Here is a 12,446-nt window from a genome sequence, read left to right on the forward strand (position 1 = left end):
AAGCCGGTTCTCCCTCTCTGTCTGCAGCGTTAGTATGTAGCTTGACGTTCAAAATGGCGGACACCGGGGCGTCACGTGACCCTGTGACGTCAGGTGAAATACCTCAATAGGGCGCGGTCACTGGGGAAGACACACAAACGCACATTAACTGACATGAGGTGTAGTGATTCTGCCACTTACCTTCCCTGACTCTGCCCTCCGGCCCTCCGGTCACAGACCGACACTTGACCACGCCCCTGCTGCCACATTATATATATATATATATATATATATATATATATATATATTTTTTTTTTTTTTTTTTAAGGGCTGTCCGAGATGCAGAAGCAAGAGCCTTGATATTATAGATAGTATCTTAACCATGTGCAGCACAGTGGTTAACACTATCACCTCACAGCAAGAAGGCTCCGGGTTCGAACCTCATAGCCAACAGGGGCCTTTCTGTGTGGCGTTTGCATGTTCTCCCCATGTTTGTGTGGGTTTCCTCCCACAGTCTAAAGACATGTGGATTAGGTTAACTACTCTAAATTGTCCATAGGTGTGAATGGTTGTTTGTCTGGCGAAGCCACAGCAGACCTAGCAAGTCGGCAGTGGATGAAGCATGCTCAACACTGCAAAAAATAAAAATCTTAGGAAGTTTATTTGTCTATTTTCAAGTCAATACATCTAGCCACCCTTATTATAAGACATAATTGCCCAACAAGCAAAACCTCATTTAGCTAGAAAGGCTAGTTTTTAGACAGTCCATCTTGAAAATCTTGTATAGACAAAATGTCTTGAAAAAGTCTTATTTGGAGCACCTTTGAAAATAAAACCAGTTTTTTTTTTTAAAAAGAAGTAAGTACATTTTGGACATTTGTCAAATGCGGTTCATCTTGTTTCAAGAAAAAAAAGTATGCTTGTTTTGGGAATAAATGAACTTTACTGAAATCTTTGAATCTTTCATTACAATTCAACTCACCCTTACATATCCTAAGTTTACTGCGACTGTTTTCTCAGTCATTCAGAGTGAGCTCCTTCTAGATGCTGTACAGACTCTAGACCAGACAAGTGCCTTCAAAAAGGCTATAAGTGAGTGGAGGGCGTTTTAGTGAGGTCTTTTTGGAATGTTGTGAGTTAAGTTCAGTGTTTTTTTTTTTTTTGTGTTTGTTTGTTTGGTTGGTTGTTGTTGGTTTTTTTTGTGCCTGATCTTGTAAACCCCTTGTACACTGCACTGTTGCTTTGGCATTGTGTAAGCACTGTAAGTCAAAATGCGTAGACTTTTTTTAAAATTAATTTATTTTTTTTTGGTGTCTGAGGTCCTTAAGAATCTTAAGAGATGTTTTAATGTTTGAATGTTGAAATGGGAAAAAAAATAAACTTGTTGCAATGCTACACGTGTCGTCAACTTGATTCAAGATAGTCTCTGGTCTCATATCTAGAGTATTTTACTAATTACAGGTCACAAAAGGAGAATCTTTTAAGCTACCAATGCTTAGTTCTAGAATTTAACAATCCTAATATTAGTATATTTATCTTAAATTGAGTTTTTACTCTTAAGACTTTGTCATGAATTTAAGTGAAATACCCTTAAAATGAAATAAATAAAAACGACTTGAATGGCTAAATGTAAGAAGTACGATCTTGTTATAAGAACTATTTTGATTATTTTGAGTTAATCAGATCTCGCATAATAAGTTCCCCAATCTTATTTTGGAATTATTTTATCTAAAAACAGGTTAGATTTTTCATCTTACTTTAAGAAATCTTACCAAGTCAAATTTGACTAGTTCCATTGGCAGATTTTTTTCACCTGATTCAAGCAAATATGCTTTGTTTTAATCTTTTATTTCTTATTTTTGAAAGGCCATTTATTGCAGTGAAGATAGATGCAGTCAGCCTCATAAGAGGTGTTAGGGTGAGTCTGCATCTGAACCCAAAATTCTTGTCAAAATTCTCTCTTAACCCAAGATAACACACGCTGGAATGAATTTCCACAGCAATCATTTTTGATGACCTTAGTTTAATAGACTGCAAACCCACCCGCCAACATGAATTAAGGACAGATTCAGACTGAGATTCAGAGTGAAAGCCTTACCAAAAGTAGACACCGAGGATCAGGATTGGTGCAGACACAACTAATTGGAGAATCCTCCAATTGCGGATGCCGAAGGCCAATCCAGATAGTATCATTATCCCCAGGGCATAGCAACCGTGAGACAGGATGGTGACCAAGGCCCGACGTGATGGACCACACCACTCAGGGCCTACAAAAATATTAGCCATCTCTAAAGTAATGATAGTAAAAGGAATGGTATAAATTGTGTTCCATCAGTACCTATGATGTTGGTAGTGCTGGTGACGCCAGATATAGTGACACCAACCACAAAGCGAAGAGCAATATAGATGTAAAAGTTGTAGGAGAAAGCAGCACCCACACCAAACAAGAACTGCAAAGTTAAAGAGAGTAGCAGAACAAAACGCCGGCCATATCTGCAAGGGTAGAAAACATGACAAGAAATTTGCCTTTTGTCATTACTTCAGCTCTATGGCCTCAGTCACTGTCTGACCCCAGTGTTGTGATGTTCAGTGAAAAAGTATAGAATAGTCATGTAGTATAGTGGGCAATAGAATAAACAACGAATTTACTACTAATTGTGTCCATTCTCTTGGTTATTTTGTTTATAGGAAGCCTCCTTACTTGTCAGCCAATGGTCCAAACAACAGAGCTCCAATGAGGAGTCCGGCCATGTAGATAGATTGTGAAGTCTCATTCAGAGTCTTACTATCACACACCAAGTCAAACTAAAATAAATAAATAAATAAATAAATAGAAGAAAAGGAGTAAAAATATCAAAGCAAGCATTTAACCAAAACTTGGTGTCCCAGCAGCCTTCTACTTTTAAATCCATTTTGCATCTGAAGGGTCTATAATTTGCCCATTTGAAGGAAAATTTTAGGTAAAACCTGTGATGGCCGCACCTGCAGCCACACAATTGCATGAAAGTCGGTAACCCTCATGCATTAGCATATTTTAGTTTCTCAGACACTAATAGTTTCACACCCATATTACACACACCAACACATAAATTAAGACACATAGTCCTTAATTTCATATAACATAGCTATAATTAATTTAACTGGAAGGTACATACAGTGGGGCAAAAAAGTATTTAGTCAGCCACCAATTGTGCAAGTTCTCCCACTTAAAAAGATGAGAGAGGCCTGTAATTTTCATCATAGGTACACTTCAACTATGAGAGACAGAATGAGGGGAAAGAATCCAGGAAATCACATTGTAGTATTTGTAATGAATTAATTGGTAAATTCCTCGGTAAAATAAGTATTTGGTCACCTACAAACAAGCAAGATTTCTGGCTCTCACAGACCTGTAACTTCTTCTTTAAGAGGCTCCTCTGTCCTCCACTCATTACCTGTATTAATGGCACCTATTTGAACTCGTTATCAGTATAAAAGACATCTGTCCACAGCCTCAAACAGTCACACTCCAAACTCCACTATGGCCAAGACCAAAGAGCTGTCAAAGGACACCAGAAACAAAATTGTAGACCTGCAGCAGGCTGGGAAGACTGAATCTCCAATAGGTAAGCAGCTTGGTGTGAAGAAATCAACTGTGGGAGCAATTATTAGAAAATGGAAGACATACAAGACCACTGATAATCTCCCTCGATCTGGGGCTCCACGCAAGCTCTCACCCCGTGGGGTCAAAATGATCACAAGAACGGTGAGCAAAAATCCCAGAACCACACGGGGGGACCTAGTGAATGACCTGCAGAGAGCTGGGACCAAAGTAACAAAGGCTACCATCAGTAACACACTACGCTGCCAGGGACTCAAATCCTGCAGTGCCAGACGTGTCCCCCTGCTTAAGCCAGTACATGTCCAGGCCCATCTGAAGTTTGCTAGAGAGCATTTGAATGATCCAGAAGAGGATTGGGAGAATGTCATATGGTCAGATGAAACCAAAATAGAACTTTTTGGTAAAAACTCAACTTGTGTTTGGAGGAGAAAGAATGCTGAGTTGCATCCAAAGAACACCATACCTACTGTGAAGCATGGGGGTGGAAACATCATGCTTTGGGGCTGTTTTTCTGCAAAGGGACCAGGACAACTGATCCGTGTAAAGAATGAATGGGGTCATGTATCGTGAGATTTTGAGTGAAAACCTCCTTCCATCAGCAAGGGCATTGAAGATGAAACGTGGCTGGGTCTTTCAGTATGACAATGATCCCAAACACACTGCCCGGGCAACGAAGGAGTGGCTTCGTAAGAAGCATTTCAAGGTCCTGGGGTGGCCTCGCCAGTCTCCAGATCTCAACCCCATAGAAAATCTTTGGAGGGAGTTGAAAGTCCGTGTTGCCCAGCGACAGCCCCAAAACATCACTGCTCTAGAGGAGATCTGCATGGAGGAATGGGCCAAAATACCAGCAACAGTGTGTGAAAACCTTGTGAAGACTTACAGAAAATGTTTGACCTCTGTCATTGCCAACAAAGGGTATATAAAAAGGATTGAGATGAACTTTTGTTATTGACCAAATACTTATTTTCCACCATAATTTGCAAATAAATTCTTTAAAAATCAGACAATGTGATTTTCTGGATTTTTTTTTTTTCTCATTTTGTCTCTCATGGTTGAGGTATACCTATGATGAAAATTACAGGCCTCTCTCATCTTTTTAAGTGGGAGAACTTGCACAATTGGTGGCTGACTAAATACTTTTTTGCCCCACTGTAAGTTATCTCTGTAGTGCACACATTTAGTTAATTTATGTATATTCAACATTATGTTAATTTATCCTAGGTTCTAATTCCCTTTTCTTTTTTTCTGGTGCTGGGGGGTGCTGGGCTGCTGAGGTCATCTGGCAGATTCTGGCAAAAAGCTGAACCCTGGGAGGAGTGGCTTTAAATGCAGGAAGAAGCAATTGGGCCCAATCATGTTCCTGCTGCATCAGAAGACATGCAGAGGAACATGCATAGAGACATGGCTATGCGGACTCACTCCAGACTCTGTGCTGCAGCTGGCTGGCTTCCAACTTTTCAGAGCAGACCATAACATGGATCTCTCTGGATAAAACAAAGGGTGGTGGAATCTGTTTTTATGTAAACAGAGGCTGGTGCAGTGATCCTGAAACACTGTTCTCCCAACCTGGAATCATTTATCATTAATTGTAAACCCATCTACTCCCCGTTTGAGTTCACTTCATTCATTCTGGTTGGTGTTTACATTCCACTACAGGCCATTGTGCAGAATGCACAGTGCATGCTGGCCGATCAGACACTGGGTGTGGAGCAGACTAACCTGGAGGACTCCCTAGTTATTGTCCTCGGTGACTTTAACAAAGGTAACCTCAGCTACGAACTACCAAAATAAAAACAGTTTATTAAACCAGAGAAGAGTATATTTTGGATCACTGCTACACTACAGTCAATAATGCCCATCACGCCCTCCCCCGGGTTGCACCGAGCTACTCTGACCATGTCATGGTCCACCTGATTCCTGCATACAGGCAAAAATTAAAGCTGAGGAAACCTGTAGTGAGGGCATCTAAGATGTGGAGCAATGAGGCTGCAGAGAACCTTCAGGCATGCTTGGACTGTACAAACTGAGATGTGTTCAGGACTGTTACCAATAGTCTGGATGAGTACACAGAGGCTGTGACGTCCTACATCAGTTTGTGTGAGGACTGCTGCATTCCATCACGAACCAGGGCGAGTTACAATAATGACAAACCCTGGTTCATAAGATAAGCTCAGACAGCTAAGGTGGCAAAAGGAAGAAGCGTTCAGAAGTGGAGACACGGACAGGTTTAAAGAATCGAAGAACAGGTTTAGCAAGGCAGTGAGAGAAGCTAAACGTCTGTACTCTGAGAAACTCCAACACCAGTTCTCAGTCAATGACTCAACATCTGTGTGGAAAGGGCTCAGACAGATCACTGACCACAAACCTTCAGTCCCCCACTCTGTTTATGACTTGTGCCTGGCCAACCAACTGAATGAGTTATACTGTCGCTTTGAAAGACAATGGGACTGTCCTGATGGCATCCCCCGGGACTCCACACTCCAGCTCCAGCCCACCACCCCAATCATCTCCTCCACCTCTACTGCTGCCAGGGCCTCTCTACAACTTTACACCTCGGAGGCCCATCCACCTTCCACCACAGCCTCAACCAAGCAGCTCTTTAAGAAGCTGATCCCCTGCAAAGCAGCAGGTCCTGACTCAGTCTCACCATTTACCCTGAAGCACTGTGCTGATCAGCTGTCTCCGATGTTCACAGATATCTTCAACACCTCACTGGAGACATGTCATGTGCCAGCCTGCTTCAAGGCCTCTACCATTATCCCTGTCCCCAAAAAGCCAAGGATCACAGGATTAAGTGACTCCGGACCCATCGCCCTGACTTTTGTGGTCATGAAATCCTTCAAGCGCCTTGTGCTTTCCCAGCTCTAAACCATCAATGACCCGCTCCTGGACCCCATGCAGTTCGCCGACAAACCCAACAGATCTGCCAATGATGCTGTTAACATGGCTCTTCATGTCATCCTCCAGCACCTGGCCTCCCCAGGAACCTATGCTAGGATTCTATTTGTGGATTTCAGTTCCATCTTCAACACCATCATCCTGGCTCTTCTGCCTGACTCCACCTGCAGGTGGATCACTGATTTCCTGTCTGACAGGAAGCAGCACATGAAGCTGGGGAAACATCTCTGACTCCTGAACCATCAGCACTGGATCCCTCCCTAAGGCTGCATCCTTTCTCCTCTATTCTTCTCCCTGCACACAGACAGCTGTACCTCAAGTCATCAGTCTGTCACGCTCTTAAAGTTCACAGATGACACCATCCTCACTGGACTCATCTCTGATGAGGATGAGTCTGCCTACAAGTGGGATATTGACCATCTGGTCTCCTGGTGCAGGCAGAACAACGTGGAGCTCAATGTTCCAAAGACAATGGAGATGATTGTAGACTTCAGGAGGCGCTCTGCCACACCCTCCCCCATCACCCTGTTTGACTCCCCAGTAACCTTTGTGGAGTATTTCTGCTTTCTGGGCATTATAATCACCCAGGACCTTAAGTGAGAGACGTATACCTGCTCTTACCAAGAAAGCACAGCAGAGGATGTACTTCCTGTTAAAGTTGAAGTCTGATCTGCCAAAGACAATGATGGTGCACTTTTACGCCATCATTGAGTCCATCTTCACCTCCATCGCCATCTGGTATGCTGCTGCCACTGCCTGGGACAGCATAGACTGCAGCATACTATATAATTTGCTCTGCTAAGAGGATGATTGGCTGCAACCTTCCATCTCTTCAGGACTTGTATGAGTCCAGGTCCCTGAGGAGAGCAGAAAGGATTGTGGCCGACCACTCTCACCCCAGACACAAACTTTTGGAACCACTCCCCTCTGGTAGGAGGTTGCGGTCCATGAGAACAAAAACCTCATGCCATAAGGCCAGCTTTTTCCCCACTGCAGCTGCCTCATCAATAAGGTCAGAGACCCCCACTGACTCCAACCTCACACTTCCAATCTGTGACATTAATGCACTTCGTTTCTGAACTGCAATTTTGCACATTTCAAGGCCATGTCATGCATCTCCATTCTGTGAACCTTTATTGCTCATTCCAGCTCACACTGTACAGCTTGATTATTGACATCCCCCATTACACATTCTCTTCCTTTCACACACTCTTGTCTATGACCCATTTTTGCACATTTTGGGCATAATGCACAGCCTGGACTCCAACACCTCATGCACCAGTGGCAGCTGCTGCTTTTTAAAACAGGGGAAGCCCATTTTACGTATTCATCGTAAAACCTGTAGGCCGGATATCAAAGCATAGAAAGGTGTGCCCCATTAGCATAGTGAACTAGACAACCCTACCTAGTGGCAGAAAGTATTTTTGCTTGTACATTTCATGTTATAGTCTGGCTTGCCAGGCTAGTGTCTCATATCCTTAATCAAAAATATCAAACATCCAAAAATCACTGGCTATTCAACGAAGAGCCTTGAACAATCATACCCTGATATGCAACACAGAGTCTTTAACACAACACCCAGCTGTGCAACACATCCTTGAACATCTTCTGCAACACAGTCTGGAAATTCATAACCAGGTAGGCTATGCAACACACAGAACCTTGAATATTATACCCAGGTATAACCTATAACACAGAGCCCACCATTCTCTTAACATTACTGAACAATATACACACTTCAGATTCATGAACATTATATGATGCACACTATTTATACACAAATTCTGCCCTCCGCTCCTTTTCCAGAAAATGGTCTGTGACCCTGTCATACTCAGGGATGTGATTTGGGGCTGGTGAAATTATCTGAAAATTTTAGCTGGGGGTCTGGGGGCCACAGGCCCCCAGCTGGTCCAGGGCAGCACCCTGGTGGGGGGACAAGGGAGGAAGCCCCTGGGTTTTGGGGTTTTCTGACTTAAAAATTGTACTAAAATGGCAAGCAAACACACAAGAAAAAACTTGTCATGATTAACAAATTCAAGCCAATTTAATGGTCAACATGCAAGTCTGACACACACACACACACTCTCGCTCTCTCTCTCTCGCACGCGCACGCTCTCTCTCGCGCGCTCTCTCTCGCGCGCTCTCTCTCGCTCTCACTCACACACACACACACACACACACACACCCCAAAGAACCAGCGCGGCAGGGGCCGCTAGCCCCGCGCCTTGGGATGTAATTCGCCCCGAGGCGAGCCGCGGCGCTCTACTTAGGTTTCGTTTCTATCCCGGGCTCCAGCCCAACTTTGGACGCTCGTAGCTCGGGCAGGGGAGGTCCCAGCATCCCCAAACTTGACAGCCAGAGACCTCTGCCCTCTCCCCAAAGAACGAAATCGCTGAACAAATGTCTCACAGTCTCTTGTTCAACGTCTGTAGCAACCTCTTTCTCCAACCATTCCCAGCGGAACTTGTTTTTCACTATTCTGTCGATTTCTTTAACTCGATTTGCATCTTTACGCTCGATCACGGAGGCTGCCATCTTTCAACTCTGTTTGAAGCGAGCTTACGTACAGCTATCTAACAAGCGCGTTCATTGGTTGTTACAGAGCGATGGGCCAATCACGTACCTCGTTTCATCTCAATGACGTAATTGCGTAAATGACGTAATTACGTCAATGAGATGAAACGAGGTACATGATTGGCCCATCACTCTGTAACAACCAATGAATGCGCTCGCTTCAAACAAAGAGTTGAAAGATGGCAGCCTCCGTGATCGAGGCGTAAAGATGCAAATCCGAGGCTGCCATCTTTCAAACAAAGTCGGAACGAATAGGATACGAATGTGGATTTGAGGGAAAAATCGGAAACATTTTTTTTTTAAAGTTTTGAGGTGAAAAAAGCGTAATTCCGCGAATTCGCGGAAAAATCACATCCCTGCATACTAGCTGGTTGTGCTTTCCAGAGACTTCACCAATTTCTGTTAGCAGCTAGCACTGCAGATCCCAATAAGGCTCAAGCTAGCCTACAACCAGATTGAACTACAAATTAAATAAATGAGTGAATTCGCGAATGATCAAACTGATAGAATGGATGAAAGTTAACGGAGCACAATGAGTAATATTTACATTTATTTACAGAGTAATGTACAGAGACATCAATGAGAAGAAACGTTTATATGAAAAGAAATTCGGACAGCACTTTGGCACACAACTACACTTTCTCAACATCCGCTAGGGACTGATCATACTTCCGTGTTCCTGCCGACACCGAAGTACAGAGCCTGCCCTCCTCACTACCTCCAATAATCCTTCATCAGCCCGGCTTCTTGTCCCTCCCACTGTCTCGTTTAGTCCCAGAGAAGCCCGGCTTCCCTGGAAGTGACGATTTTGTCGATTTTAACCAATAACAACTAGCCGAAATTGGCTGTTCAGAGCCGTCTCATAGACTGCAACGGATACCCGGCTGCCAGCCATAGAGCCCATTGAAATAAGAAAGGTTACAGCCAGTGTTGCCAGATTGGGCTTTTTTAAGTGTATTTTAGCGGGTTTTGAACATATTTTGGCTGGAAAACGTCAGCAGTATCTGGCAACGCTGGTTACAGCCTGGCAGCAAAGGTGATTCTCGTAGCGAACTGCAAGTTCGTCAGACATCACTCAAATAAGTTACAGGATAGTTATGAACGTAAATACAATCTTGGGCATATATTATGTTATGCAAGTTATTGTTTTAATGAGAATTCAACGTCATAGATGCCGCAGTTTGGGGAGAGAATTTTAGGGGAAGCTCGGCTTCCCTTGTTGTCTCTGAAAAATCGCCCCTGTCATGCACATACCCCTTAAATGTCCACTTTTCAAATTTGTATATTTCAAATTCTTCTATTTTTACACACGCGCATGTGTGTGTATAGGTGGAGGTCAGGCACATTCAGCTGGAAGAGCTTGTCCTGCAGAAGAGCCAGGATGATGGTGTTGAAGACAGAACCGAAATCCACAAATAGAATCCTATTGTAGGTTCCTGGTGAGTCCAGGTGCTGGAGGATGACGTGAACAGCCATGTTAACAGCATCGTCGGCAAATCTGTTGGGCCTGTAGGTGAACTGCATGGGGTCCAGGAGCAGGTCTGGTTGAGTGCTAACTGTTATTGCAAGAAGAATTTGTTTCCTTTTCTGCCAGTAGTCAGTGACTACTTGGGCCGTGCCATGCGGTGTAAGGACGACAGCTGACAAATCAGAAACACCCATTCAGTCATGTCCCGCCCCAGTTAAAGACAGCTGACAAATCAGAAACACCCATTCAGTCATGTCCTGCCCCAGTTGAACACAGCTGCCACTTTTTAGCTTACAAATTACTATTCTGTTTTTTTATTATTATTAGAAGGCACATCGAGTTTAGTCCTGCCTTGGCCAGTGCATTCTGAAAGTATGTTTCGGTCTGTAGCCAACAATGCATGTTATTGCAGATCATATCTCTCCACATAAACTAAAGACGCAGATGCAGACTTTTTCACGGCTTTTTCATGGACTGTAACGGCATTTGCTTATGTAGTAATTTCAATACAAAATTTACTCTGATGAAATTATTCAGACACTCCAACGCCCCCCCCCAAAAAAAAAATCGGATCTGCACAAGCCGTGAAAAAGGCGCGCCGTTTGCATCCCTGTTTAAACTCATAGGTTAACCAACTTTAACCGGCTAATGAGGCTCGGTGGTCAGTTAAGATTTTTTTTAGTTTTCGCCATCCCTACTTTAGAGGGGTGGTTCCAATCGTAAAAGGTTCACCTGCTCCCAAAGTGGCATGATGGAAAAGGCTTTGCCTCATCATCTGGAAATTGCAAGTTTGAATCCAGATGATGTCACAGTCATCTGTGGCCAGGAGCTGAAGAGAACAAAATTGGCTATGCTCTCAGGTAGGGGCGGATGTTCTCTAACTTCAATCACAGAAACATGCACTTTCCTTGGAGTGTTATGTTGAAAAGATGCTTCACATGGCTTTCGCCCTCCCTGTTTGGTAGCTAAGTGATAAGGGAGATTGGCCATGGCTAAATTACAAAGAGTAATAAACCAAATAGTCAGACCTATGTAGACCCCCCATACCATTATCAAGCAACATTGCTTGTTTTACGAGACGTGCTGAATTAAATTCAAAACAATAATTTGTTAGGAAATACAGCTTACCTCAGTAATTAAGGTGCTACTCCCTTGAGGTGCTTTGTAAATCCAGCCATCTCTGCATTTCTCTGTTGTGTTTAGTCCATAGGCTTCAATGACTTCAAATTCAAGTTCAACAGCAGTGAACATTTCACAGCTCTCATACTTGCCAGCTGGGTCTTTAGGGACTGTCAAATTTAGCTGCTCCTCGTAAGTCAGGTTCGGCCCTTGTTTCCGAATCCAGTTAGTATTGCAGTTGTGTGGGAAATTCAGGCCAGTAAACACCTGGACAAACATGTGAAAAGCTGAGATGATGTTGGGGAGGCATATTATCCCAACCAGGCGCTTCTGGAATGGGCCAAATTCCCCAACAGCTGACAATATCTGGCTAAAGTCAACCATCTTGATGGAAAGCAGAGCAATCCCTTTCCATCTGGCATAGCAGTTTGCCAATATGGACATTAATTTTTAACCTGCTTCAAGTTAATCTAACAAACAGGGAACACATTCACACATTTCTTATGTGGCATATTGTAATATTGAGCTAGGGAAAAACAATGAAGAGACAAGTCAAATATTTTCCTCTTATTCAGCTGATGTAAAGTTTCAAATTGAAAATAAATGACTTGAGCACATTCACTAATTGCTATTAATTGAGGAGACTCTGAGGACGAAGTTAGTGTGTGTGTGTGAGTGAGTGAGTGAGTGAGTGAGAGAGAGAGAGAGAGAGAGAGAGAGAGATCGCTTGAGTTGTCAGGGACTTTGGAGCAAGTCAAAGTACATATGAAAAAAATTTTAAGCACTTGAATTTCAATATAGTTTCCT

General features: G+C 43.3%; 1 protein-coding gene across 1 annotated transcript in view; it reads right to left on the bottom strand.

Moving 5' to 3' along the window:
• Positions 1 to 12,023, bottom strand: part of LOC132867888 (solute carrier family 22 member 13-like) — a 31,034-nt gene extending 19,011 nt beyond the window's left edge. The window contains exons 1-4 of the mRNA XM_060900858.1: positions 11,649 to 12,023; positions 2,681 to 2,784; positions 2,318 to 2,472; positions 2,078 to 2,246 (exon numbers count right to left, since the gene is read on the bottom strand). Of these exons, the coding sequence (XP_060756841.1) occupies positions 2,078 to 2,246; positions 2,318 to 2,472; positions 2,681 to 2,784; positions 11,649 to 12,023 (803 nt within the window). The remainder of the gene's footprint in view (positions 1 to 2,077; positions 2,247 to 2,317; positions 2,473 to 2,680; positions 2,785 to 11,648) is intronic.
• Between the last annotated feature and the right edge of the window lie 423 nt (positions 12,024 to 12,446).

Source organism: Neoarius graeffei, chromosome 19, assembly GCF_027579695.1.
Source record: "Neoarius graeffei isolate fNeoGra1 chromosome 19, fNeoGra1.pri, whole genome shotgun sequence".
NCBI classification, from domain to species: Eukaryota; Metazoa; Chordata; class Actinopteri; order Siluriformes; family Ariidae; genus Neoarius; species Neoarius graeffei.